Source organism: Dermacentor silvarum, chromosome 7 (assembly GCF_013339745.2).
Source record: "Dermacentor silvarum isolate Dsil-2018 chromosome 7, BIME_Dsil_1.4, whole genome shotgun sequence".
Classification (NCBI taxonomy): Eukaryota; Metazoa; Arthropoda; class Arachnida; order Ixodida; family Ixodidae; genus Dermacentor; species Dermacentor silvarum.
In genome coordinates this window covers 96238419-96263472 of record NC_051160.1, presented here as the reverse complement: position 1 = coordinate 96263472, position 25054 = coordinate 96238419, and the positions used below count along the sequence as shown (strand labels likewise).

General features: G+C 47.7%; 1 protein-coding gene across 1 annotated transcript in view; it reads left to right on the top strand.

The window, feature by feature from the left end:
• The window catches only part of LOC119458294 (uncharacterized), a 67933-nt gene extending 50970 nt beyond the window's left edge, over positions 1–16963 (top strand). Inside the window, exons 4-5 of the mRNA XM_037720128.2 lie at positions 6683–6778; positions 16518–16963. Of these exons, the coding sequence (XP_037576056.1) occupies positions 6683–6778; positions 16518–16729 (308 nt within the window). The 3' untranslated portion in view covers positions 16730–16963. The remainder of the gene's footprint in view (positions 1–6682; positions 6779–16517) is intronic.
• The last annotated feature ends 8091 nt before the right edge of the window (positions 16964–25054 follow it).

Below are 25054 nucleotides of genomic sequence, written 5' to 3'. Positions count from 1 at the left end.
GTCGTGATCCGACGCCAACACCTAGCTGCAACGCACGGCAAAAAGCCATAGACCCCGAAGGGTTGCTGGAGGGTCACGCAGTCGGCACGTTAGTAGACACAGGAGGCGACTACTACGGCACGAGCGGACCCTTCGCCACCCAGTTGAAGAAATTTTACACTGCATGGGAAGGCCCCCGAATTTGGACCGCTGGAGGACACCTAATGACGCCGACTAGAAACTGTACGGCAAGAATTATCGTTCATGACCGGACCTATCCTGCCACCTTCGTTATCCTCCAACACTGTTCACGAGACGTCATTCTAGGAATGGACTTCCTCAACCAGCACGGCGCAATCATCGACCTGAAGTGGAGGTCGACAAAGCTATCCGATGATCAAGCAATACCGCCGGAGAGTTCTCATAGTCACCATGCCTTGAATGTGCTCGAAGATTGAGTCAGCATGCCGCCTCGAAAATATTCATTTCCGTCGGCACCGAAACACCCGCAGACGTAGAAGGCGTCATCGAGGGCGATGAACGTCTACTGCGTCACATGAGGGATCGCTCGACTGCATGGAGGAAAAGCGAAAGTGATGCTGACAAACATCAGCCAGGAAGGAGTTCAAGCACATCAACAAGGGCATGACAATCGCATACATCGAGAAAATTGTAAAAGTCAGCAATGCAATTGTCCTCTCGGACAATCGCATTGCTTTTCGCATTTGAGATTATCCATTTGAGAGACAATGGCATTTGAGAGTATCCCAAACACAGCGACGCCGCGCACAACCTGGGGAAATATTTTGATATTTTTAGCGATGCGTTATACTTTATACTATGCTAGTCTTTTTATCCACCGCTCAGGCCCGCAGATCCCGTTGACAACGTGGGTGGTGGTGGTCGTAAAAACGTTTACTGGGTCTCCGAATTAGAATGCAGGAGGTATGCAGGGACCGCCGCTTAAGAGGACGCCCTCTTCAAATACTAGGTGGGAATCCCTAGTACGGGACCCCATTGGCGTCGGCGGCTGCCTGGGCTCGTCCGACCAAGGCCTTTTGGGCCTGTACGTCAAGCAGCCAAGCAGGGCCGCCTCCCAGTCCTTCCGGGTTGGGTTCGGGATAGGGGGTATAGCAGGATTGGAGGGGCAGTCCCACACCATGTGGTAGCTGTCCGAAGACTTCTCCGCACAGTGCGAGCAACTGCCGGAAAAGGCGGATCAAAGTGTTTCAGAGCTGCCGGGCACAGCATAGTGTTCGTGTAAAGTCAGAGTAGAAGCTGCTCCTCCGCTTTACCTAAGCCTTTACATGGGCGTGGATAAAGGCTGTGGTCCGATTGGTAATGGTGAATAATTTCGCGGAAAGAATAAACCAGGATTGAATTTTAGGTCATACTGATCGAGGCAGTCGCCTGGTAAGAGAGTGCACGGCCGGCGGCGTCGGCTGCCTCATTCCCTTCTAGTCCCATGTGAGCAGGAGCCCAGGCTATACTGCGGGTTGCGAGGTTACCCTGATAGTCGGAATGTTTCAATAATCGATAGGCTAGGTACGCGACCCAGCCGTGTTCGACATTCCGACAGGCCCCTCGCGAGTCGGAAATGATAGTTTGCGATGTGGGATGGCAAGCTGCCAATGCAATGGCGACTTCCTCCGAATGTGTCATGTTCCGGGCTTCGGAAAGCGAGCCCGTTAACTGTTCCCATGGTGTGGGCCGGAGGCGTCCACGTAGAACACGCCGGCTTTCGGTCCATATTGGCGGGCCAGGGCTTCCGCCCGCGCCAGGCGCCGGCCATTATGGTCTTCTTTTGTCATGTTGCTTGGAAGAGGGCGCACTTTGAGGGTGCTTCTCCACTGGAATGGAAGTCATACGCGATATCCCGTGACGTTGGTGTGTTGGATGTGTAAGCGGGCTAATAGGCGGCGATCTGCTACCGTCTTGGAGAGACGAGTGTACTGATTTGTGACGTGGGCCTCTCGAAGCTCTAGAAACGTGTCCACCATGCCCAAACCCAGAAGGTGCTCATTCAAGTTGTTCACTGGGAGGTCAAGGGCCCGCTTTACAATTTTGCGAAGGATGACTTCAAGTACACCCTCGTCTTGCTTCCGCAGGTGAAGGTATGGAGTAGAATATAAAATTCCACTGCTCACATTCTACTGCACCATTTTTCCCGCACAGGATGTGAGAGAAATGGGGCGAAGGCTGTCCGTGTTCACGGCCTTGCCAGGTTTTGGGATAAGTGTGACCAGGGTGGTCTTCCATTCTAAGGGGAGTGGCTCTTCCCCTGACCAAACTGAATTAATGCAAGCTAATAGTGTTTAATATGCCGGGTCGGGAAGGTTAGCTAACATTTAACAGTAATTTTGTCCCGACCCGCAGCGGTGCCACGTTTCATGTTAGCCAGGACCTTCCGCAGATCGAAAAGCTCGAACGGTCGATCTAGCTCGAGCACAACGATGCGGCCCGGCATTGTTTTGAACTGAAACCAACAGGCTGGCCTCATTTTGAACTCGAAGAAGTGCCGTTTTGCGGAACGTGAAGCCCTTGTGCTGCATCTGGCCGTTGTGGTTCAGATAACGTTAGGCAAGCTGTTCAATGAAAAAAAAAATTACAAAGCACGCTGGAAGATACATTTGAAATGCTTTCAGTGTTTCGCTGCCAAAGTCCTAACAACCGAGCACCATGGGCCTAAAATTTTATCTTGCACCGTGTGTGAACTTTTTGTCGTATAACAGTATGGCTAATGTGAACTGGGAGACTACATAACTCATTTCTCCTCAACGAGGTAAATTCTGTGTTGCTCCACAATCGTCTGCTATTGTGTTTATAGAAGCTGATATGACAGGTTCGTTTTGCTGAAAGACCGAGAAATTTCAAGACTTAGCGTCATCTGATACATTGCATTCCTATCAGGTGTACTGCAGAAACATGATAAGTAATCCCCAGCAGCAAACACCCTATGCCTCTTCAGTAGGCCTGTGAGGGTCTTTCTAAATAATAAAAAAAAAACGATCTCGTTGACAACGACGGTATACGTCCAGACCCCCAAAAGATTGCTGTTCGCAACTTAAGGCAGCCGAAGACAGTGAAAGCCCTCAGAAGCTTCCTGAGCCTTTGTTCTTATTTTCGCAGTTTCATTAAAGACTTCCGTCCAGCTTGCTTTTCCACTGACATACCGGCTTTGCAAGGACACTCTCTTCATATGATCTGCTCAGTGCGAGACGGTTTTCGAGCAGCTGAAGTTCTTGCTGACCTCTGGGCCGCTTCTTCGCCATTTCGATGCGGAGACGTTTACCAAACTGCATACTGATGCAAGTGGTGTGGGTGTTGGTGTGTGCAGTTTCACGACGCCCCCCAGCATGTCGTTGCCTACGCAAGTCGTTCTCTGACGAAAGTAGAGAGGAATTATACAGTCACGGAACTGGAATGTTTTGCTGTGTTTTCGCCATCCACAAGTTCAGACCATATTTGTACGGCCGCCAGGTTCAACATTGTTACCGACCATCCTTCTCTCTGCTGGCTCGTTGGACTGCGTGACAAAGCTGGCCGCTTGGTTCGGTGGGCCTTGCGGCTCCAAGAAAACAACTTTTCCGTTGCTTACAAGAGCGGTCGGTGTCACACAGACGACGACTGCTTATCTCGTCTTCTCTCTAAAACCAAGAGCACTGAGGGTGATGATTTTGACAACTACTTAACTACAATCTCATCAGACTTTCCTGACTTCACTGTCTTCAAGAACGAACAAGAGCCCGACCCTTCACAAAAGTAGTTTATTGATGCGACCCAGAGATCTGAACGGGCTACGCCATTTGTGATTCTTGACGGTCTGCTTTATCGACAAAAGTTATTTCAACAGCAATTCTCCACTTCTTCTCGTCGTGCCAGAATGCCTGCGCCTTGTGGTACTTCCGGCCATCCGCGACGACCTTACATCCTGGCAGCTTGGATTCGCTCGAGCGCTCCATCGCCTCTGACAACGTTTCTATTGCCCTCAATCGTAGAAGATAACAAGCAGTATGTTGCCAGCTGTGATGTATGCTAACACCACAAACAACCGACTACAGCTCCTGCAGGAACGCTGCAACCAGTTAGACCGCCGACTTTCTCCTTTTGAGAAAGTCGGTGCACATTTACTCGGTCCCTTCCCCAAGTCTTCCACCAATTGCCGGTGGATACTCGTGTGCGTAGATTATTTAACACGTTATATTAAAACAATGGCACATGTCGCAGCTACAGCAGTCGATGTTTCGGCGTCTCTTATGCATTCGATTATCCTCCACCAAGGAGCAACTCGTATGGTGATACGTGATCGAGGCCGGCGGTTCACCGCTGACGTCGTGGAAGAGTTACTACGCCTTTCTGGAACTCAATATCGGCATCATACGCATTACCATCGGCAAACCAATAGTCTAACCGTGCGCACCAATTGTAAATTCGTCAACATCCTTTCAATGTATGTCTCAGCGCATCATAAGAACTGCGATGCTGTATTACCGTTCCTTACGTATGCCTTTAACACAGCCAAATATGAAGTCACAGGATACGCACCTTTCTTTCTCATCTGAGCTCGCCATCCTCAAAGTTTTCTCGACACCATGCTTCCATTTTCACATAACGAAGATGCTTCTGTCGCGCAGATAATGTGTCGTGCCGAATAAGCACGCCGACTTGCCCGGCTCAGAACTCTATCGTCGCATGCTCATGCTAAGGCTTGCTACGACGAACAACACTTGCCGGTCAGATTCGCCACCGGTGACTTCGTGTGACTGTGGACACCAGTTCAAAAAAGGGGCTGTGTCAATAGCTTCTTGCCAAGTATTCGGACCCGTTCGTCATTCTCTAAGGCTTCAGAGCACATTTCAGTACTCTTTCTCACAATCTTAGAGCCTGACTTGCAGTTCGGAGCGAAGCAGTACGTCTCCTGGGTGGTCTTCTTTGGTGGAGCAATGCCGCTGCTAATCTCGTCGGTCATTTTTCCGACCTGGAACATTCCACATAGCTTAGGAACTTGCAAACAGTACGAGATACCGGGAGCTCTTCACGTTTGAAACTGACACGGACAGACGACATACAACTATTTCAATACGGGCTTTTTTTTTTTTTTTTTTTGCCCGCCGCCTGCAACCTTTAGCAGACGACACATGCTGCGGAATCGTTCTAATGACTACAGCGCCAATTTTGCGTCATGACGCGGAGAAGCGGTGAACTACGCTCCAGACGCGCCGGTCGGCACACCTACCCATCTAGCCACCGTAGTTTTACTGAGGTAATACGTTTAAAAACCAACCGTCGGAACAACTTGGGCCGCAGAATATATGGAACTTAGAATAGTTCAATGAACCTAATTGATGCCAACTTCGCAAATGGCAACAATGTACGACTGGGTATGGGCCTAAATTAACTGAAACGGTTTCCTGGTCGACCTTATGCCCTTTAAACTAAGAGGCAGATCGGCCTCTTAGTTTAAAGAAGCCCACCAGACAGTGTACAGAAGAGGGACAAAAAATACGCGCACCCACGTTTAGGCATGTTGTATCACAAAGCCCAAACAAACGCAAAGATCCACATTGCCGACCTTACATATATATGCTGCTATATGTCATGCCAACAATACCTTCAGTGCGTCATACGAACAAGCCCACCTTGATACCTGTGTGAAGAACGCATCTGCGACGGCTGGTAGCAACATGTGTAGTAGGCAGTCATTGAATAGCATGCCTAAGCGTGCATCTGGCCGTATTTTACGTTTTATACGTTATGCTTTCAGCTCAAGTTAGGCAAGCTATTCGATGAAAAAAAAAAGATTTACGAAGCATGCTGGAAGATATAATTAAAAGGCTTTCAGTGTTCGGTTGCCAAAGTCCTAACAACCGAGAACCATAGGCCCTAAAATTTTATCTTGCACTGCGTGTAAATTTTTGTCGTATAAAATCTTTGCTAATGTTAAATGGACACTATATAACTCATTTTTCCTCAACGAGGTAAATTCTGAGTTGCTTCACAATTGTCTGCTATCGTGTCTTTATAGAAGCTGATATTCCGGGTTCGTTTTGCTGAAAGACAGATAAATTTCAAGAGTTACGCGCAATCTGATGCATTGCATTCCTATCAGATCTACTGCAGAAACTTGATAAGTTATCCCAGCAGCAAACACCAATTATCAATAATGTAAATAACACTTGCGCTGTAGTATGGCAACTGCACATATTGACCAAGCGTACAAGGTTCTCCTACAAATACTTGCAGCTTCTGCGCGGGTGTACGTTACTGTATTTCTTACATTAAGCCTGTAGTCTAGTTCATCTGCCATGGCGACAGCATTTTTGCCATTTTTTGCCTTCGTCACAGGTCATAACAACGTATTACACCCATTTTGCTGTTTACCTGTTAGGGAATACCTTCCAGAACCCACCACACAGGACAGTGCTTACAATCTCCAGTTATTGGGCATTCTAGAGTTTTGCTAACTTCCGAGGCTTCAGAATAAAAAGGGTCATCTAGCAAATCACCTTTGAAGTGTTTATGAGCCGCACATCAGCGTATTTCACTACGCAAATGGAAGGACAGACATACATTTGTTGTTGAAGTAGCAGCGTATTCTAGTGAATAAGGAAGTTGTAAAAAGAACGTGCTTTGCGCTTTGTCATGCCAATTAATTGATATTGTAAGGTTTGCAATGTTTACACTCTCTTTTCTTTTTTTTCAGGAAGCGCACACTACAAAATTAAAGAGGAAATTGAGTATTTGAATAAATCCTCCAAGTGTGCTGTGATCCACGTCTTGTCAATGTCTTCATTTTACGGTTAGTACTGAATTTTCATTTTATTTAGCAATTTCTTTGCCAATCAAACTTTAAATGTTCCACCTAAATATGTTCAGATGACCGCTTCTTTTTTTACTTCATGTTTTACTTTGAATTTGATTGCACTGAAGATGCAGAATATGATATATCAACAGGGACTACAGGTCTTGTAGAGTACATGACAGACGAAACATTTCATGTTCACGCACCCAACTGAGTGATCGCGGCTACATCAACTTACCGTAAGGTGGCCACGTATTAGCCATACTTTGCGTATTCTACTTCACATCAGGAGGGATGTGTAGCCTTGATATATATTATTCATATTGCAGAAGCGTCTCCTCTGCGCACTATCAGCGCCTTATAACGAAGAGAGGTAGCAAGATTGGTAATATTGCACAAACGCGCGCATGTCACTTTCCAGTGTTAGCGTCGTCTCCTACGCGAAATAATTGAGGAGTACATACGCATTGTTTTACAGGGTAAGCTGTTATGAGCTCATTCCGATAGCCGTTTCGGTTTGCGATGGGGTCCGTCGCGTCTCCGCCACCGGTGTCCGGTGTCCGTAACCGCTATCACCGGAAATAAGAAAAAAAAGTACGCAATTCCCGTCGGGACCGAACCTGGGCCCGCTGCGCGGGAGTCAGGTACTCTACCACTGAGCCACGCAAGCGCTTGCTATCGTCATCATCATCATGAGCATATTTTACAGGCCACTGCAGGACGCATGCCTCTCCCTGCGATCTCCAATTACCCCTGTCTTGCGCTAGCTGATTCCAATTTGCGCCTGCAAATTTCCTAACTTTACCACCCCACCTAGTTTTCTGCCGTGCTCGACTGCGCTTCCCTTCTCTTGGTATTAAGTTTGTAACTCTAATGGTCCACCGGTTATTCACCCTGCGCATTACATGGCCTGCCCAGCTCCATCTTTTTTCCTCTTAATGCACACTAGAATATCGGTTATCCCCGTTTGCTCTCTGATCCACACTGCCTATTAACTATCCCCGTTTGCTCTTCCTGTCCCTTAGCTTTAGGCCTAACATTTTTCTTGCTATTTCTTGGCATTTTTCTTGCTTGCTATCAGGCAGCAGAAAAATGTCCGATAAACGCGCTCCGGCGTCTGAGGAGGCACGATGATGATGATAATGATTTATTTGCATCCCTGTCAAACGCGGCTGTTACAAATGGTCACCTAGCTTGCCTGATTTCGTGCCTGATTTAACCAGGCATGCTATACATGTTTGTATCTAGCATTTCTGTGTACATCACCGTAATCTTTTTTTTCTTACTTCAAAATCTGCCTCACGCCGCTATCTATGACTCTAAGAAATCCGGTCTCTCTACCTCTCTCTCTCTCTCTCTATATATATATATATATATATATATATATAAAGAGAGAGAGAGAAAGAGAGGGGCCAGAAGATGAGCACTTTCCCCCTCCCCCTCTCAAGAACTGGTTGGTCGACCAACGCCCCCCCCCCCCACCAACTATGCAATGCAAATACTGCACGTATAGACGCTAGGCGGCGCGCCTTTCACATAGCAAGACATGTGGCAGGATACGATGCTAATAATGATGATGATTCAGCAGGCGAGAGTACAGCGGTCGAACGAAAGCGTCGCAATGTTTGTCGAAGATATGTGCCGACTTTTCCGCCACGCGGATCCGTCCATGCCTAAAACAACAACAAGCTAAGGAACTTGATAGCGGTGTCAAGCAAGAGTAATTCGGTGGCCTGATACGCAGCCCACCAGAGACCGTTGCAGAGTTTCTCGCGCAAGCCATATCAATGGAAGAGGCACTGCAGTAGCGAACAAGGCAGTACTACCACGACGTGTCGACCGTATCGCGTGACCCTCTCCATGTACCTTTTGGCAATACCGACGCCTTGCGGGAGCTCATTACGCTTGTTCGATAAGACCTCCAAAAGCTTCAGGTGGCTCCGTCATCGGTACCGTGACTCGTACTGGCTGAAGTCGTCTGGGAGGAAATCAGGCAGGCAGTCCAAGTTCCAGAGTGAAACGAGACACCACAGCACGAGGCACGGCAGCCACAGCCTCGCGCGTTGTATGCGGAAGCTGCGTGAAGTTCGTTGTCCGCGATTTTTCACAGTGTGAGCGACGTCCCAGACTTCCATGGTGTGCGCGCCGTTGAACAAGCAACTGGCGACTTCAGGCCTCACCGCACACCATTCGTGGCGGAAGCACAACCACCCTGCAAGAGCGAAGTATGGCGCACTGCAGACCCGAGGCCCTTGTGTTTTCATTACGGTGAAGCCGGTCACGTCTACAGGGCATGTCCTTACCTCCGAGCTGGGCTCCGTGGATTTTCACTTATTGCGCCGTGCCCGCGCAATGGCGAGCGCCCCTGAAGATTGAAGCCCACCTCGCGGACGCCAGGAGCTCGTTTGCCCCGCAATTCCGTGAGCCCTTGTCACCGTCACCAATCCGAAACAGGTCTTACAACCCCCTCTTCAGGCCGAGCGTAACAAGGCTTCGCTCATCCAGTTCTGCCACCCGCGAAAACTGAGTCCAGCGACCTGCGGAGGCGAGGTCGCTGACTTTGCGAACGCTGAAGATCCTCTCCACTACGACGACCGCAATACAACGAAATTGAGACGCAGACAAACCAGTGTAGGTCGGTGCCAGTATCTTGCGACGCACCATTTACCATAGATGACCACAAAGTCACGGCGTTAATCGACAGGGGTGCGGACACCTCTGTTATGAGCCACAATCTCGCGCGTATACTGAGCAAAGTTTCGACCCAATGGACCGGAACTCAAATTCGTACTGCAGGAGGGCACCTCATAACTCCAATGGGCCGATGCACGGCACGAGTCAAAATTCGGGGTTTCACGTACGTCGACAACATTGTCATTCTTTCTGAATGTTCAAAGGACCTTATACTCGGCATGGATTTCCTTCATAATCGACCTGCAAGAGTCTAGAGTCAGCTTCGCTACTACGCAAGCCATAGCGAACAGTAATGACAACGACCATTGTCGGTTGTACAGCGAAGGCTTAGGAATGAGTATCAATGGCAAATACCTGAGCAGCCTTCGCTTTGCAGATGAAATTGTCCTATTCAGCAACAACGGGGATGAAATTACAGCAAATGATTGAGGATCTTAAAAGAGAGAGTGCAAGAGTGGGGTTGAAGATTAATATGCAGAACACAAACGTAATATTCAATAGCCTGGCAAGGGAACAAAAATTAAGGATCGCCAGTCAGCCTCTAGAGTCTGTAAAAGAGTGCCTTTATCTAGGTCAGTTACTGACAGAGGACCCTGATCATTAGAAAGAAATTTACAAAAGAATAAAATTGGGCTGGAGTGCATACGGCAGGCATTGCCAAATCCTGACTGGGAGCTTACTACTCTCGTTGAAAAGAAAAGTGTACATTCATTGCATTCTACCGGTGCTAACATATAGGGCAGAAACTTGGAGGTTAACAAAGAAGCTCGAGAACAAGTTAAGGGCCGCACAAGAGCTATGGAACGAAAAATGCTAGGCCTAACGTTAAGAGACAGGAAGAGAGCAGTGTGGATCAGACAACAAACGGGAATAGCCGATATTCAAATTCACATTAAGCGTAAAAAAGTGAGCTGGGCAAGCCATGTAATGAGCAGCAAGTATAATCGGTGGAGCATTAGGTTACAGAATGGACGTGATCATCGGGCTTCGCGCAGCCGATGATCACGTCACGTTACCACCCAAGAGCAGCGTGGTTACCGAAGTCCGATGCGCAATAGAGGACGACGCTGAAGGAATTGCTGAGGCAAACATTCCCCTGCTTCTTGACCGAAACATTTTGATAGCCCGAGGAATTCTTCAGGTGAGAAACAAATGTTCATTTGTTTTATTAAGAAACTTTAGCAACGAGTATCAGCATGTACCGCAAGGAACGACTATGCCTTCGCGAAATCATTGACGTTACTGACATTGGCGCATTGGAAATGGCGTCGTCTCAGAAAGCTGAGTTAGCCGAAGCTAAAAGGACGGATTCACGTTAACCCTGCGCTGCCGGACCATCAGAAAGACCGTCTACTGAGTCTCGCGAATAAATTTGCCGACTGTTTTTCAACCTCCTCCAAAGTACTGGCGCATGTCCATAACAAAGCACCGCATTATTAAGGACGAGTCAGCACGTCCTGTTCGCCAGCATTCTTACATAGTGGCTCCAGTGGAAAGGGAAGCGATGAAGCAGCAGTTGAAAGACATGCTTCAAGACGACGTGATCCAGTTGTCCACAAGCCCGTGGGCCTCCCATGTTCTGTTAGTCAGAAAGAAAGACAACACACTACGCTTATGTGTAGATTACAGAAAGTTGAACCATGTCACCAAGCACGATGTCTATCCATGGCCAGGCATCGACGACGCATTGGATTGTCTACAACATGCCAAGTTTCTATCTTGGATTCTAAATCTACGTATTGGCAAATCGAAGTTCATAAACAGGATCGCGAAAAAACAGTGTTTGTGACGCCATTAGAGACGCTTTATGATTTCAAAGTTCTCCCCTTCGCTTTCTGTTCCGCACCTGCCACCTTTCAGCGGATGATGGATACCGTGCTTGCTGAAATCAAGTGGAAAACCTGCCATGTATACTTGCACGACGTCGTCGTGTTCTCGAGCGCGTTTGACGAACATCTCGGCGACTCCAGAGGGTGCTCGGAGCGATCTGTACGGCCCACCTCACCATCAAGCGTGAAAAATGCTACTTCGGGTCCCAAGAGCTCAAATTTGTTGGCCATTTCATTGATCCTAAAGGCGTCCTACCAGACCCCGAGAAGTTAGTTGCCATCGCCGAGTTTTCACCACCCACGGACAAGAAGGCTGTCCAACGCTTCCTTCGTTTGTGCGCCTATTATAGGCGCTTCGTCGAGGGATTCTGTAGCATGACTGAGTCTCTGACACGGCTTACACGCGACGATGTGCCTTTCATTTGGCAGACGAGCAACAGCAGTCGTGCAATCAATTGCGCCAGCATTTGCAATCTGCCCCAATACTTGCTCACTTCGACGAAGACGCTGACACAGAAATTCATACTGAGGCCAGCAATGCGGGTCTCGGCGCAGTTATTGTGCAGTGGAAAGATAGTGCGGAACGCGCTATTGCTTATGGAAGCCGCAGTCTCACCAAGGCTGAGAAAAACTGCTCAACCACTGAAAAAGAATACTTAGTGGTTGTGTGAGCAATTAGTAATTTCCGACCCTACTTGTACGGTAGCTTATTAAGGTGGCTGACTGGGCTAGTTGGTTATTAATACTCGTAATCAACAGCGCGAGAACAAACACGGGAACGAATAGCACACATGGACAAGCGGTTGTCCGTGTCTGCTTTTCGTCCCCGTGTTTGTTCTCACGCTGTGTATTATGAACTTGTACGGTAGACCCTTTAAGGCTGTCAGCGATCACCACGCCCTGTGCTGGCTTGCCAACCTCAAGGATCCTTCAGGCAGACCACCCGTTGGAGCCTGCAGCATGGGCTTACAAGAGTAGGGCATTACCATGGTCTACCGATCTGATGAACAGTAGCGACGCTGACCGTTTGTCACGCGCACCACTCACTACGACATCATCGGACCATGACTTGCCATTTGTAGGCGTTGTCGACGTCGTAAAGATGGCTGAGCGCCAGTGTGCTGACCCTGACTTGCTGCAGCTAATCGAGCACCTTAAAGGAGTTGAAACTGTTTTACCTCGCTCGCTCGGGCGTGGCTTGTCATCGTACTTTACAGGAAAACATCCTTTACTGGAAAAACTGCGGAAGCGGTCCAAATCCGTACCTCCTTGCCATGCCGTCGGCGCTACACCAAGTTTGCCAGCCTGCCATAATGATCCATGCGCGGGACAACTGGGATTCGCTAAGACATTGGCAAGGATGCGACAGACATATGACTGGATCCGGCTTTTTTGCTTTGCGCAATGGTACGGGAAAAAATACCGCGATTGTGAGTGCCGCAAGAAACCACCCGTTAAACCGGCCGGCTTTCTCCACCCTGTGGACCCTCCTCAAGCACCGTTCCAACAAATAGGAATGAACCTACTTGGTCGATTCCCAGTGACTTTTCGCGCAACAGATGGATAGTCGTCATGCCGACTACTTAATCCGGTAAGCCGAAACCGAAGCTATTCCGCAAGCAAACACGTATGAACTGGCCAAGTCCTTTGTCCGCCACATCGTCCTACGACATGGTGCACCGTCTGCTTTCATCACCGATCGCGGTACAGCATCTACAGCCGAGCGTATGCAGGACGCTGTCTAGCTGAGGCATAGCTCTCACCGCAAGAGCACTGCGCACCATCCTCAAACAAATGGATTAACGGAACAACTGAACAGAATGCTGGCTGATATGCTTTCCATGTATATCGACGTGCAGCACAAGACATGGGTCGAGATTTTGCAATATGTGACATTCACCTATAACACGGTTGTACAGCGAAGGCTTAGGAATGACTATCAATGGCAAATACCTGAGCAGCCTTCGCTTTGCAGATGAAATTGTCCTATTCAGCAACAACGGGGATGAATTACAGCAAATGATTGAGGATCTTAAAAGAGAGAGTGCAAGAGTGGGGTTGAAGATTAATATGTAAAACACAAACGTAATATTCAATAGCCTGGCAAGGGAACAAAAATTAAGGATCGCCAGTCAGCCTCTAGAGTCTGTAAAAGAGTGCCTTTATCTAGGTCAGTTACTGACAGAGGACCCTGATCATTAGAAAGAAATTTACAAAAGAATAAAATTGGGCTGGAGTGCATACGGCAGGCATTGCCAAATCCTGACTGGGAGCTTACTACTCTCGTTGAAAAGAAAAGTGTACATTCATTGCATTCTACCGGTGCTAACATATAGGGCAGAAACTTGGAGGTTAACAAAGAAGCTCGAGAACAAGTTAAGGGGCCGCACAAAGAGCTATGGAACGAAAAATGGTGGGCCTAACGTTAAGAGACAGGAAGAGAGCAGTGTCGATCAGACAACAAACGGGAATAGCCGATATTCAAATTCCCATTAAGCGTAAAAAAGCGAGCTGGGCAGGCCATGTAATGAGCAGGAAGTATAATCGGTGGAGCATTAGAGTTACGGAATGGATACCAAGGGAAGCGCAGTCGAGCATGGGAGAAAACTAGGTGGGGTGATGAAGTTAGCAAATTTGCAGGCACAACTTGGAATCAGCTAGCCCAAGACAGAAGTAATTGGAGATCACAGGGAGAGGCCTTCGTCCTGCAGTGGACATAAATATAGGCTGATGATGATGATGACACGAGACCACACAGTTTACGCAGTTTGAACTTGTATACGGGCGCCGCCTGATGTCAACACTTGACGCCATGCTACCTGAGGCTGGTAATAGCCCGACCAACGAACACGCGGAGGAATTAATCCAAAAAGCCGAAGCAGCATGACAGCTTCCTCGGCATCGTATCCGGAGTGACAGCGTACCGACGCTCTTCGATACAACCAAGGTCGACACGACGTCCACTACAATACCGGTGACCGGTGACTGGACGCCCATCCGACGCCCTGGACTCGCGGAAAAGTTGCTCCGCCGGTATTTTAGTGCATACAAGGTTACCCACCTCCTCAGTGACGTAACCTACGAAGCCGTCCCCTGCAGTTCTGACCCCAGTTCACTCCGTCGTCATTCTCGCGTTAAGATCCTTCATGTAGTACGCATGAAATCATACCATGAGCGTACGTCAACCTCCAAATGCACCTCAGAAGCTCCATTTCTTGCCGTCGACTTCACTGAAAGAACTTCTTCACGCCTCCGAGACGGTCACTTTTCGCACGGGGGTAATTGACACAGTGATATGGGGCTTCTGCACCGCGTGACGGCGCGCGCAAACGTCGGCACCATGAAAGAAGATGAAGCACGTATGCTGCACGCTCTTCTTCTGGCTCTCCATTAATTGAACGCGTCTATTTTGCAAGCCTCCGTCTTCAGCCTACGTTACAATATTACCTTTGTGTAGAAATGAACCATCAAGGTATGAATTGTCGTGAGCGTTCCACTCGTACTTCATCGCCAAAGTGCGATGTGATCGCACGGTGCAGGCACACGATAGAAACCTGCTGAATCAGGCCAGAGAGTAAGGCTGCTTGTATCATCTCACATGAAAGCAAAACTGACAAAGAAAGCAAAGTGAACACTGGCAGAAAGCAAAGTGAACACTGGAAATTCAGTGACAAAACACGTACCGTCACGATGCGTTCATCTCAGTAGCCACGGAAACTCCTATGCCTGTTGTGGTGGGAATGCAGCAGGGACAAAAAGTATCCGTACTCAGAGGCAGTGGGTAGAACATTGTTCTCATAAGGCGATACCTCATGCCGGAAACAGATATCAGTGGAGCACAAACATCGGTCACAGTGGCAGTTATCGGCCACGAATTTTTAAGGCTATACAAACAAGGGAAACGATGGAACATGTTTTGTTAGAAAGAGAATATGTCAACCCAGCTGTCGGTTTAGGCTCCTCTGGCCTCCTTGAAGCCCTTCGGTTCAGGGTTGGCAGGAGGCAAGTAAAGATATCCGCAGTAGAGATTAGTAAGAGGCGATTGGTGGTTTGGTGGCAGAAAAGTGGGGAGACCACAAATGGATGCGTACGAAGCAAAATTACCATGTCGTAGTTCGATTCTGTAAATTCTTTGTGTATGTATGTGTGTGTGTGTGTGTGTGTGTGTGTGCGTGCGTGCGTGCGTGTGTGCGTGCGTGCATGCGTTCGTGCGTGCGCGCGCGTGTGTGTTTCTCTAAATAGGTAGGTAGGACATTAGACAAAATAAGGGCAAGAGCTTGGTGGCGCATACCACCACCCCGTTTCAAATGGGACGCTCATAACAGTCATCCATCCTGCCACAGCGTCGCAAATGAGCCTGGAAGCGGCATGATGCGTTCTTAGTGCATGCACCGGTGCGTAAGCATTTCAGATGCATCGCGCGCGCTTCCTTCGGCATTTATTAAATTGTGCAGAGTTTTCATAGGGAAACCCGACACGGGAAGGCCACTACATTGCACGTCTCATACACATCCGGCGTTTTGACGTTAGCAATAACCTGCGTCGCTATATTGCTTCATTGCTAAGCGCATTACCAACCTCAGCTGTCGGGAGATGGGATCTGCCAATGTTTCTCAGCACGGCACCTCCACATCAGCCCATTCCACCTCCACACCGGCACCTATATTCGAGAATATTCATCAGGTATGTTCACGGGCATAAGGTCATAGGCCCAATTGCATGAAGGCAATGACCCATGTTGTACATAAGGAACATATCCAGTGCGACATGCCCTCTTGCACATATCCAGTGCCTCAAGTTGACTATTCATGCACATGTATAGTCATCTTGACGCGAGGGCGTCTGGGCTCTCTCGCCACCGATCATGCCAATGGCGCTGCTGCTGCAACATAATAGATGTCCGCTAGGATGGCATGCAGATAAGTTTTATTTGTCGTCAGCCACTGCAGCTATTAAGCAGCAATTCTCGTCAACCACTGCAGCAATTACACAAAAACGTTGGATGACACTCTACACAATCGTGTAAACAGTTGTGTCAAATGGTAATGACGATGATAGCTAGCAGTGACCTCAAACGGCAATGAATACTTTGATCTACTGATTTCTTTACAGTAGGTAACAGGGGAATGATATTGATTCTCTTAGTACAATACTGCTATATAGAAAAGCTACGTAAAGCATTGCCTTTATACCTTCCTTTCTCTCTTTCACAGGCCATGTCAACAAATATGACCTGAGAGTTTGGAACTCATCAAATATAGCCCATTCGGCTCAACCGTGCCTTCACGCATTCAAAAAACTACCAGTTCCGGGACTCATCATTTATAAACCGATGTGCCATAAGATCCTTCGTGAAACTTCACCACAGCTGGATGCTAAAGGCAAACAATCACAAATGCAGTTTTCATGCAGCAGAAAATCATAACCTATAAACGCCAATAGGGAACACCTTATAAAAGTACTTAGCATGCAAAAACTTTACACGGAAATATACGTTACACAGTGGTGCTTACTCTACGCTGAAAAAAAGAGAAGATCGTATAGGGAGTATAATGTTCGGGAGACATAAAATAGGTACAGAATAGTTACAAATAGACATAAAATAGAGTGCCAGAGACATACGTGAATATCTTGGCAAGTATCTACAAAACTCCCACAGTACATTGGTTCTCCACAAAAAAAGTAGAAACTTACCTATCAAAAAAGGGGTCAGGCAAGCAGACACAATGTGTCGAATGCTATTCACTGCATGCTTAGAAGAAGTATTGAAGCCATTAGACTGGAAAGGTTTAGGAGTGAGGATCAACGGCGAATATCTCACCAAATTTCGGTTTGCAGATGACATTGTCCTATTCAGCAACAGTGGGGCCGAATTACAACAGATAATTGACGACCTTAACCGAGAAAGTGTAAGAGTGGGGTTTGTATATTAATATGCAGACGACAAACTTAATGTTCAACAGCATAGCAAGAGAACAAGTATTCAGGATCGTCAGTCAGCCTCTACAGTCCGTACAGGAGTACGTTTATCCAGGTCAATTACTCACAGGGGACCGTGATTATGAGAAGGAAATTCAAAGAAGAATAAAAATGGGTTGGAGTAAATATGGCAGGCATTGCCAAATCCTGACTGGGAGCTTACCACTGTAGTTCGAAAAAAAGGTGTACAATCATAGCATTTTACTGGTGCTAATATATGGGGCAGAAACTTGGGGTTAAAGAAAGAAGCAGGGGAACAAGTCAATGACCCCACAGACAGCGATGGAACGAAAGAAAACGGGAACAGCCGATATTCTAACTGACATTAAGAGAAAAAAATAGAGTTGGGTGCCAATAGAGTTGGGTGCCAAGAGTTGGGCACCCAGAATGGGTGCCAAGAGAATTGAAGCACAGTCGAGGATGGCAGAAAATTAGGTGGGGTGATCAATTAGGAAATTTGCAGGCGCAATTTGGAATCAACTAGCGCAAGACAGGGGTAATTGGAGATCACAGGGAGATCAGGCGTTCGTCCTGCAGTGGATATGAAAATAGGCTGATGATGATGATGAAAATAGCTATGATATCAGAAATGTTGTTGCCTTCATAGTTCATCGCCGTCTAAAATAGAGGCTAGCCGTCGTACCGTGTTTGTATCCTATGCCGCACGGCTTAAAGAGGGTTGAAATCTTATATGACGTCGGTGTTGTGTTTTCTGCACAGCGCTAGTTACCTAGCATCTTCCCACGTGTTCGAGACAAGATTGAGGGATAGCAAAGATAGAAATGTAGCCTAGAATGTCAAGCACATGTAACAGTCAATGAAATGTAATGCAGGCATTTGAAATAAACGGTGCTTATCGTGTGGATGGCGCTACATAGATCAATAAGAAAGGTGTGTAAATTCCAGTATAACGGAACATGAAAATAGAAGAATTAGAGAATAACGAACCGACTCACTTTAACCTGCACTGCCGTGCAAGCTATGCATACTGAACTTAAGTACAACTAACATCATTGCGAGAAATCATTGCGAGACAGTCTAACCCGCTTGATCATTGAAACTTACCACATTCAGAAAGCACAACACAGGTGCATGAGCCATTCTTCAATCGCATAAAGAATAAAATAAATACAGTATTGCAGCAAGAGGCAAACGCGTTATCGTATGTACACTTGCAATAGTATGGCATGTGCAAAATGCCTTTCTATTGTTGCGCATGCGTTTTTCATCTTTTTCTGTATGCTTCCACTGTGATAAGTTTTCCATATAGATGTCGCTACGTGTTCAATAAAAGTAAGTTGTGAGTTCAGCGCTTCTGTGTGTCTTCCTGTCCTACGGCCTGCGTAGAAGTTGCGCTGTTTATTTCCATGATGTAAACTGAAGAGCAAAGGCACAGAACTTCACGGTGCTGCAGTTAGGTTTGAATGATCATAAAACATCGAGATAGCAGGAGTGTTTTGAATGAATGTGGTGCGGCTTGTACGCTGCATATTTCGATGGGGAGGGGGGGTGTATGAGGGTAATTACTCGGACATGTTCAGAAACAACGTATTCATCATAAAACGAAGAACTTGGTCTAAAGTACCAGAAAAGGTAGTGCCAAATTTAAAGGAGAAAACGAAATCATGGCCCCAATTTATTAAGTAAGTACACAAGGAGACACTCGATTCTCTAGGGGCACACTTTGAGTACATTTCTGGTTCAGACCCATTACTCAGATGCATTTCTAAGATAGCAGCGACAAGCGGAGCGACTGCCTCCCGATCGGAGAGGAAATAGAAACGAACCTGACAAGCACCCATTTAACATGGCGGAATTTCAGGCTGCACTAAATCGTTCTAATAAATCGGCCCCTGATAAGAATCGAATCGCTTACGAGATAATCGAACACGTACTCGCCGAAGAAGACTCCTATCACTTTTTAAATTACCTACCAGCTATATTCCGTCCCTCTGGAAAGCAGCAGTCCTAATACCTATTCTCAAAGAGGGCAATGCGCCGTCTTGGGCCAGCAGCTAAGTCGGCTCTTTGAGAAAATGGAAAACCGACGCCTGATTTATTACCTTGAAGTCACCAAAATAATGGACTCCTTGCCGTGAGGTTTTAGGGCGGGTAGATCCACAACGGATCATCTTTTCCGCATTGACGTGAAGATCCGCGATGGCTTTGTGCACACACAGTTTTTATTATCGGTATCTTTAGACATAGAGATGGCATACGACACAACTTGGCGCTATGTAATTCTCCATTATATGGCTGGAATGGGAGTCCGAGGCAATCTATTTAACGTCATTCAAAGCTGTCTATCTATTCACATGTTCCGTGTTAGGGTTGGCGTTGTCTTGTCGGGTGTATTTACACAGAAACGTGTGTACCACAAAGTGGTGTGCTGAGTTGCACTGTATTCATTGTAAAAATGCACTGGCTGTGTAGTGTCTTCTCACATACGATGGATGTGGATGTGGATGGTGTACAAATAGGTTTTATATCATCTGTAAAGGCGTTTATTGCACGCAAGAGTTAAGGCTGACCATTCGATCAGTTCAGGGAACGGCGAGCGCGAGCGGCGTAGTCCGAGCGATGCGCTGGAGAGACTGACCCACTAGACAGCGCTGGTAAGGAAGCCCCACTGCATCGTCCCTCTTCTTCACTACAATTACCCCGGGGACGAAAAAGGGAGCCGTCGAGCGACCTGACAGTTCGTCACTATTAGGAGATCATAATACGGCTTGAGGCGCTCGACGTTGACAATGTCGCGTTCGCGACGGCGCATGTCCGAAGATGGTTCAACGGGCTCAGTCACATAGTTGACGGGTGATGCACGCTCGACAATGCGGTAGGACCTTCATACTGAGGCATTAACTTGGGAGACAAACCAGGTGCAGCGGAAGGAACTGAGAGCCACACAAGCGCTCCAGGAAGAAAGGTGGGCGCAGAGATGGTGTCACCGCGACTGTTCTTCTGGCGCTCTTGGTCATTGGAGGTAAAGGCCCGGGCGAGGTCACGGCACTCTTCGGCACGTCTCACCGTATCAGAAATGGGCGCACATTCAGATGCGTCGGGCCGGTATGGTAGCATTGTGTCGATGGTGTGCGATGGGTGCCGGCCGTACAATAAGAAATATGGCGAAAAACCTGTAGTGCTCTGAGTAGCGGAATTGTACGCGTAGGTGACGAAGGGCAGAATGGCGTCCCAGTTTGTGTTGTCGGAGGAGACGTACATTGCGAGCATGTCGCCGAGCGTACGGTTGAATCGTTCCGTGAGTCCATTGGTTCGAGGATGTACGTCATTGTTGTGCGATGAACAACGTAGCACTCTTTGAGAACAGCTTCAACTACTTCGGAGAGGAAGACACGTCCATGGTCACTGAGCAGCTCCTGGGGTGGCCCATGACGTAGGATGAATCGACGAAGCAGGAAGGAGGCAACGTCGCGCACTGTAGCTGCCGGAAGCGCCACAGTTTCAGCGTATCGCGTAAGGTGGTCAACCGCCACAATGGCCCAGCGGTTTCCAGCCTAGGCCATGGGAAGGGGCCCGTACAAATCTATACCGACGCGCCCAAAGGGCCGGGTGGGACAAGGTAAAGGTTGCAGCCCGGCTGGCGAGAGGCGGGGTGAAGATTTCCGGCGCTGACAATCGGGACAAGAGCGTACGAACTTTTGAACGTAGCTGTACATCCCTCGCCAGTAGTACCGCTGTCGAAGGCGTTCGTATTGGTAAGTCTTGAAAACGCCTGTAGTGGGCACACTGGGGATCGGCGTGGAAAGCTGCGCATATTTCGGAACGCAGGCTGCGAGGCACTACTAACAACCACTGGCGGCCGTCGGAGCTGTAATTGCGCCGGTGAAGCAGGTCGTCGCGAATGGCGAAATGGTGAGCTTGACGGCGCAACGTGCGGGTTGTTGACCTGGTCGATTGATCAGACAGCCAGCCTATAAGCGACGCAATCCAAGGGTCCTTGCGCTGTTCGGAAGCGATGGTGCGAAGGTCGATGGAAGACACAGTCAACCGAGATATATTAGAGAGTCTACAAGTATGGCTTTTTGGGCTAGTTGGTTAGATACATCCGAGGTGGCCATAGCGCTAGAAGACACGGACAAGAACGAGAGAACAGGACGAGCGCTAACTTTCAACTGAGTGTTTATTTCGAGAAACAACCGTATTTGTAGGCCCGCATACAGAAAAGGCCCAATCATCGCACATGAAAACCAGCCGCATCCAGGAACGCAAATTCATTTGTAGTCAGCGCAACTGAAGGGGATCTGATGCAGCTATTACCATGTAGTGGTAGTAGCCCGGCTAGGGAAGCGCTTGGAGAAAAGTGCGGACCTTCACTTGAAAGTCGTGTTTTCTGTGAAAACTCACAAACTGGATTGGCCTTTTAGAGTGATATTGTCAGAGAGAGGTACTTGGAAGAAAGCGCTCGCCAGTTTTCTTCGGGATTCATTACGCATGTTGCACATCGATGATCCGTTCATTGCAAGAAGCTCGAGTGATGTGGTGCAGTTCTTTAGAACGAATTGGGACAAGGGCATTTCAGCCTGTTCTATTGACATGAAGGACTTGTACTACTCCATGCCCCAGAGGCCCCTTTTGGCATGTGTTGAAGAATGCATTGATCATTTTGGAGTAATTGGGTTTCAGACTAAGACACGCATATCAGCTAGTGGGTTCTTAGAGCTTCTTACGTTTTATTTGCAATCAACCTACGCTCAATGCCAAGGACACATCTACCTTCAAAAGAGAGGGGGTTGCATTGGGTCGTGTCTGGCACCCATACTCAGTGATATATTCCTGGCTCATTATGACAAAGTTATAGAAACTTGTATGTCAGCGGTGAATATCACCAAAGTTTTTAGATATGTAGATGATTACCTAGTCCTGTTTGATTCCACTCAATCTGTAAATGATGTAGTTAACATTTTTTCTCGATGTCTTGACAATCTGGAGATAACACATGAACTACCAGTCAATAATTCCATCCAGTTTTTAGACGTAAGAATTTTTCTGTTCGATCATCATATTTGTTGGGAATATCATCCTCGTGACAATAACATGCTGCTTCCGCATCACTCATCACCTTCTAAGCTGGTGAAACGAGCAATCGCTAATCTGTGTCTTGACAAGGCGTTCCGCAAATCATGCCCCTATAAAATGTCTAGCAGCTTTGACATACAAAAAGAACGTCTATTGGACGCAGGATACCCTAACCATGTACTTATATCAGTAGCAGAAAGTGCTATAAGGAAGCTAAAGAAACGGAATGGCACCCACGTGAGCAGTAGTGACAACATGAAAAAGGTTGTGCCATATTTGCATAACGTATCACACGCTCTAAAGAAGATTGGACGAAAGGTTGAAGTAGATGTAATATTTTCCGCTCCACATAAATTGCTTAGGTTATGCAGTGCCACTGATCCGTTTGCCAAGATACGCGGAGGTTGTAAAAAGAATCATCAGACCCCTTTTGTGTCGTGCGTAAAGAATGTTGTGTATCGCCTACCGTTATCGTGCGGGAAAGTTTACATTAGACAGTCTGGGAAGTGCCTGAATGATAAGTTAGGAGAACACAAACAAAAATTGAACCGATACCGAGATGGTCATGTTTCTGTGCATTGCAGTGATTGTGGGTGCAAACCTGTGTTCAATGAGTGTTCCGTTTTGTACAGAAATGTAGATAAAGTTACGCGAGAGGTTGTTGAAGCCACTCTGATAGCGAGGGCTGGTGATAGCTGCATCAGCTCCCCTTCAGTTGCGCTGACTACAAATGAATTTACGTTCCTGGATGCGGCTGGTTTTCATGTGCGATGATTGGGCCTTTTCTGTATGCGGGCCTACAAATATGGTTGTTTCTCGAAATAAACACTCAGTTGAAAGTTAATGCTCGTCCTGTTCTCTCGTTCTTGTCCGTGTCTTCTAGCGCTATGGCCACCTCTGATATATTACAGAGGTTCAACTGGTCCGGTAATCGGGTAAACGCGGGCGGTCCGGGCGTTGGGGCGCGTTGGCGCAACCGTAAACGTCAGCGGCCTGTATGGTGCCGCCTCTTGGTGGCGCAGACCTCAAACTGACAAAAACAGCTAATATCGCAGTAACCAAGTGTATTCTACTTCGCTGCTGGTGTAAATTTTCGGCAGTGGCGTAATCGTGTTTCTGCGGAAAATTTACACCAGCAGCGAAGTAGAATACACTTAGTTAATGCAATATTAGTTGTTTTTGTGAGTTCGCGCTTTGCGCCACCACGTGGCAGCACCATACAGGCCGCTCACCTTAACGGATCCGCCAACACGCCCCAACGCCCGGACCGCCCGCGTTTAACCGATTACCGGAGAAGCTAAACCTCTACATTGTTTTCAGCCAAGGGAGAGCGCGAGAGGGCATCGGCGTCCGACTAGCGTTATCGGCTGCGGTAGAGTACGCGGATGTAGTAGTCTTGCAGGCGAAGTGCCCAACTTGCAAGACGGCCGGACGGATCCTTCAATGACGCCAGCAACACAGTGCGTGGTCGTCCGTGATAACATCAAATGGGCGGCCATACAAATTTGGCCGGAACTTAGTAAGAGCCCAGATGATCGCGAGACATTCTTTTTCTGTCACGATGTAATTATTCCCGGCTTTCGTAAGCGTTCGGCTGGAATAAGCGACGACATACTCAGGGAACCGTTGCTTGCGTTGCGCGAGGATAGCGCCGAGGCCAACACTGTTCGCTCTTGAAGGGTTCTTGAAGCTCTAGTGTCACTTATGTTTTGTTCTATGATATATTTTTACCGAAGTGGTGGTGTGGAGCAGAGGCAGAACACCCTGCCTCTAATCTGAAGGTCGTAAGTTCGAATCCTGCTCCAGTCCACTACATTTTCAGGCATGGAGTGACGCCTTACACCGGCAAAAAGAAATATCGCAGAGAGCTTCAACAAAGTCACTCTCACACCAGAACAGGAATTGGCCTCCCTGGTGCGGTATTGGGCCGCTACCTTCCTCATGACTCCTACAATTAACTCATGGCCCTCAGTCCCCAGCGGCTGCCGAGCATCTGACCAAGGCGGCGGTCAGACCTGTGACGTGGTAGAGGGTCCTATGAATCTCTAAGCGTCCGGACAGGCCACCACTGAAAAGTGAACCTGGCAACGTTCAACACGCGCACCCACTCGAGTGAGGCTAGCTTAGAAGGGCTATTTGAAGAATTATCAGGTATTGCCTGGGATATAATTGGCCTTAGTGAGGTCGGAAAAACTGGAGAGGCTATACAGTGCTGACTAACGGCCATGCATGCCCTCTGCTACAGGGGTCTTCCAGATAGGAGAAAATTCGGAGTAGGATTTGTAGTCCGTAAGGACATTGCGCGCAACATTCATGAATTCTACAGCATTAATGAGAGGGTAGCAGTCGTCGTAACAAAGCTAATTAGGAGGTATAGAATGAAGGTAGTACAAGCCTACGCCCCAACTTCCAGTCGCGATGATGAAGAAATAGAACAGTTCTATGAAGATGTTGATTTATCAATGAGAAATGTGCAAACTCAGTATACTGTAGTCATAGGCGACTTTTGTGCAAAAGTGGGGAAGAGGCAGGCTGGTGAGCCAGATTGACAACTATGGCATCTATTCTAGAAACACTAGAGGAGAGATGTTGGTAGAGTTCGCAGAAAGGAATTGGCTCCGAATAATGAATACCTTCTTCAGGAAGCGCAGCAACAGGAAGTTGGCCTGGAAGAGCCCTAATGCAGAATCAAGGAACGAAATCATTTTCATACTCTCTGCTGATCCCAGAATAG